We start from the raw sequence: 5,000 nt of genomic DNA on the forward strand, positions 1-5,000 counted from the left end.
TAATCATGTTAAACACACACTCTTCGTTCGGAGGGAACGTTTGTACCTTCACTTGTAGTTTTGCTTCAGTGATCTTGCCCCTCCATGATGTGACAAACTTCAGGCTGTCCATAGAGCAGCTCATCAACCTAAAACACACGCCATTTAAAAAAACACAATAAAACCTACAATTTTATTGTAAACTTCATAAAACTCGCTTTGACTCTTAAACAGGCTCTTTGTGCGACTTCTGTATGTTAGGTAGATTACATCATCTGAGCTCAGTAAATGTGCAGGAGTTATGTTACGACTCGAGTGACCTCAGTTTCATTTAGGCCGTGTGTGTGACACACTTTACTTTAGCAGGTGTTTATCAGGTAAGATAGCTAGAGTTTACTATAGTAGGTGTTTATCAGGTAAGTTAGCTAGAGTTTACTATAGCAGGTGTTTATCAGGTAAGTTAGCTAGAGTTTACTATAGTAGGTGTTTATCAGGTAAGATAGCTAGAGTTTACTATAGCAGGTGTTTATCAGGTAAGATAGCTAGAGTTTACTATAGTAGGTGTTTATCAGGTAAGATAGCTAGAGTTTACTATAGTAGGTGTTTATCAGGTAAGATAGCTAGAGTTTACTTTAGCAGGTGTTTATCAGGTAAGATAGCTAGAGTTTACTTTAGCAGGTGTTTATCAGGTAAGATAGCTAGAGTTTACTATAGTAGGTGTATATGTACAAGTTTAGCAAGTGAACATAATGTACATTATCCAAGTTTATAGTTTGCAGTAGTTTTGTTATAGTAGGTAAGCTTCCATCATTATATTTCCATTCATTGGAAATATATACAATGAAAAATGTTTTATTATTTATATTTTAAATATATTTATATTTCAATGCTTTATATATTATTTATATTTTATATATTATTATTGTGTTATTTATATTTTTATATTATATTTTTCATGTTTTTCTACCATGTACCACAGTAATCTTTGCCAGTAATACTGTGGTAGTACTATAGTACAGTGTCAGATGATAATACTATGGTACTTTGAAATATACAATGGCTGTATATACTTTCAAGATTACCATTGTGTGTATATATATATATATGTAGTTGTTAGCATGAGTTTTATCAGGTGCATTTCATTTTCATTATAATTGTAATATATCTTCATTTACTTTAACAGGTGTGTGCGAGATAGATAAGTTAACCTTAGCATGTGTTTTATCAGGGGTTTAATTTTCATTATCATTATATATATATATGTTAGCAAGTACGTCACCTGGCGGTCTCTTGTCTCAGGGCGTTCAGGAAAGTGTCCGGGTGGAAAAGCTCCGACAGATCCAGCATCTCTGACAGCAGTCCAGCCCTCTCGGCCCTCTCTACCCAGCCCTACACACACACACACACACACACATGCTGATGGCGTGTGATGACAGAAGTGATCTGAGTGCTGCTGGTGTCAGTTGTACAGTAACAATCGCTGCTTCTTCCCGCACCTGCTGCTTCTCCTCAGACTCCACACTCTCTGTGCTTTACGGCTCAGAACAGCGGAAACAGTGTGTCCATCTCTACAATTATTATTTTTATTTTATTTTTTTTATTCAACAAAATTTATTTCGGTCCTCACAGATAATTTTCCAAAAAAAAAAAAAAAAAAAAAAAAAATACATATACATAATAACCGAAAAAGGTGTCGGCTGAAGCCTATGCTTATTATGCCTTCCCAATGAGCGTCACTTTCCGATTCATACAAAATGAACAAACAGTTATCAGCAGCACGTTTAAAGGGGTGGTTGATTATGATTTCACTTTTCTAACTGTAGTTAGTGTGTAATGTTGCTGTTTGAGCATAAACAACATCTGGAAAGTTACGACGCTCAGAGTTCAGAGCAAAGGGAGATATTTGCTTTTAAAGAAATCGCTTTTTAAGGACTACAACAAACGGCTGGTAGAGACTACACCACATTCCTCCCGGGTCAGTGACATCACCAACCCTAGAATTTACATAAACCCCGCCCCCGGAACACGATTTATAGATTATCATGACAGAATATGCTAATCAATGACTAGAAGATAACTACACATAAGCGACATAAATTCATCAACTAACCATTCAGAAATGTTGTCTTGTTATCACTTCTTGAGTCTCTCCATCATTGTCTGACTCCAGTTTGAACATAAAAGGCTAAACGTTTTTGAAATGTTCAGTGCATGTGTGTGTGAGGTAAAAGGACACAAGCTGTTGAAGCTCCGCCCCCTGTGCCGGGAGCAGCAGCTCATTTGCATTTAAACGGACACACACAAAAACGGTGTGTTTTTGCTCACCCTCAAAAAGTGACAATTTTAACATGCTATATAAAAATATCTGTGGGGTATTTGAGCTAAAACTTCACATACACACTCTGGGGACATCAGAGACTTATTTTACATCTTGTGAAAAGGGCATTATACCTTTAAGCCCTTTATACCTTTAAGCCCTTTAAGACAACAACACACACTCAAGTGTTGCAGTAATAAACCTCAGTGCTGATGAACAACAGTGCAACTGTGTGCTTGTAGTGATGCTTGTGCTTATAATAAAACACATTATCATCCACTGGTGTGGACATGAATATATACTAGAGTTCAAAGGTTTGGGGTCGGTAAGAGTTTTTAATGTTAACAGCTGGTGTTGTAGAAATGTGACTCCTGGAGCAGGTGGGCGCCATAATAGCGATGACGGATAACATCCAATTATCTGTTACAGGAGCGCGAATGAGGAATCTCGGGTGAGTTTCGGCACACGGACCTCGATGACCTCGACTTTCAGTTTTATTATCATTTAAGGCGAGACACCCCAGGTGAATAGAAAAAAAATAAAATAATAATAGATATCAGCATGAAACTTCCCCAGTTGATTACTGACATTAAGACAAATATCTTTTGTATTACAAGTTTTTAGAATATTTATGTTTAAATATGCAAATTAGGTAGTGTCTCATTAAATATGTGCTAATTTGCATATATTTCCAGAAGAGAAATCTGAACATTGGATAAAGCCAGATTCTAAATTCTTGTTTGATTTTGTTGACATATTAGAGTCAAAGGTTTTTACAGAGGGGATTTTGGATATCTCTTTTTATCACTCCATTAATAAGAAAAAACTGTCAACAGCCATAAAAAAATAAATTTTCGCCCCGTTTTTAGGTATAAAATGTTGTATAAATCAGAATCTGAATGATATATGGACAAACCCCTCAGTAAAAACCTTAAGAATATAGATAGGAATACAACTGGAAAGTTTGGTGTATGTAAGTGCTGCTGAAGTGGAGATTTCGGGCTCAGAGTATGAGGAAAAAAACTATTTTTGAGAAAACGGCCTTTAAAATTGACATCAGCCAATGAGATTTCACTTTTAGAGTTAAATGCCCCATTGTACTTTCTGAAAGAAGACATGTTATTGAAGACAAATCGCCCAAAATCTCAAAATTGACCAGTAAAAAAAACCCTGATGTTTTTTGCCTGCCGTGTCTCCCCTTGAGGATCCACATTTGATCAAACTATTATGTTTTCTTGGACCAAAAACAGTCAATTTATGTTTTCAGTATCATTTCAGACCCGGTGAAGTATGTAAGATTGTTAAAATCCATTCTCTTAACTCAGTTTACTGTTCATTGACTACTATTAGTGTGCTATTCATGGGTTTATCTCCTCAAAAGTGTAAACGTTGAGCCTCCCAGACACCATTAAATCATTAAGAGCTGTCCGTTCAGATCTGTCAATCACTTTCCAGCTCAACCAATAGTGAGAGTGTGGGGCGTGGCTACTGTAGGAGGCGGAGCCAGAGGGTGTGGGACCATGACTGACACATTACATGCGAAGAGACATTCAATTTTGGTCAAAAATCATTGCATTTAGACCTTCACAGATTAAACATCATCATTTACCTGTTCAGACACACACATTTACCAGTTTATAATGTTATCTCAGCCTCAAACAGCTGTGGTCTGTCACATAGCACACATATGTTGGACCTTTCACTGGAAGTAGTCTACTTTTGCTTGTTGAGTTATGCCTTCACAAGCACTGTAAGAGCTGAGTTCGTGATGTTTGAGATGGGAGAGGCATGATGCGTTAAAATGTGCTTTATTTTTGTTAATTCCTGGTTTTGCTACTGTACCTTTAAGACTTCTATAAATACTGTGTGTTCTGGACGGACTGCTGAGCGAGTTTGAACCCTGCATTGCTTTAGCTTTAGATATTTGCATCAAGCAGAAGCTCCCACACTCCTTCACCTAAATTCTCCCTCTCAAGTTCACTCATCCACACCTCGTTCCTTCATGTTTACTGGGTTATTTGCTCGCTCGTTCTCTCTGAGGCGTTTGGTTCAATACCTGAGGGAGCAGAGAAACCATCATCATCATCATCTCAGATGAAGAAACACGTTCATCACGAGAAGCGTTTCTGTCGGCTCGCTCCGCAGAACTAATTACAGTCAAACTAACTCCCACCACTAGCAGACAGTTTGACACGCGTGACAGGTGCTTTCCAGGCCACACACACACACACACACACACACACACACACACACACACACACACACACTCTTGTACATCTATCTTTATGAGGACATTCATTGACACAATGCCATCTCTAGCCGCTTACCCTAACCTTACCCATCACAACTAAGTGCCTAACCCGACCCCTGACCCTAAACTGACCCTTAACCTCATTGTAACCTTATCCCTAAAACCAAGTGTTGATCCTCAAACGGGCCTTTAAAGGCTCTCAGAGAGTGAGGACCGGCCGAAATGTCCTCACTTTACTCTCTTTGTCCTCACTCCAATGGTCTAACACTCAAACTGGTCCTCACAAAGATAGTTGTACAAGTACACACACACACACACACACACACACACACACACACACACACACACACACACACACACACACACACACACACACACACGTCTCAGGATAGTCGATGACCATGTAACTACATCTCATGAAAACATATATGGGTCACATTTTACCACAGAATC

General features: G+C 38.2%; 1 protein-coding gene across 1 annotated transcript in view; it reads right to left on the minus strand.

The window, feature by feature from the left end:
• The window catches only part of dync2h1 (dynein cytoplasmic 2 heavy chain 1), a 139,585-nt gene that overhangs the window by 4,154 nt on the left and 130,431 nt on the right, over positions 1-5,000 (minus strand). Inside the window, exons 87-88 of the mRNA XM_082179334.1 lie at positions 1,259-1,368; positions 47-128 (exon numbers count right to left, since the gene is read on the minus strand). Coding sequence (XP_082035460.1) covers positions 47-128; positions 1,259-1,368 — 192 coding nt within the window. The remainder of the gene's footprint in view (positions 1-46; positions 129-1,258; positions 1,369-5,000) is intronic.

The sequence above is a fragment of the Leuciscus leuciscus genome, assembly GCF_965113295.1.
Source record: "Leuciscus leuciscus genome assembly, chromosome: 9".
NCBI lineage: Eukaryota > Metazoa > Chordata > Actinopteri > Cypriniformes > Leuciscidae > Leuciscus > Leuciscus leuciscus.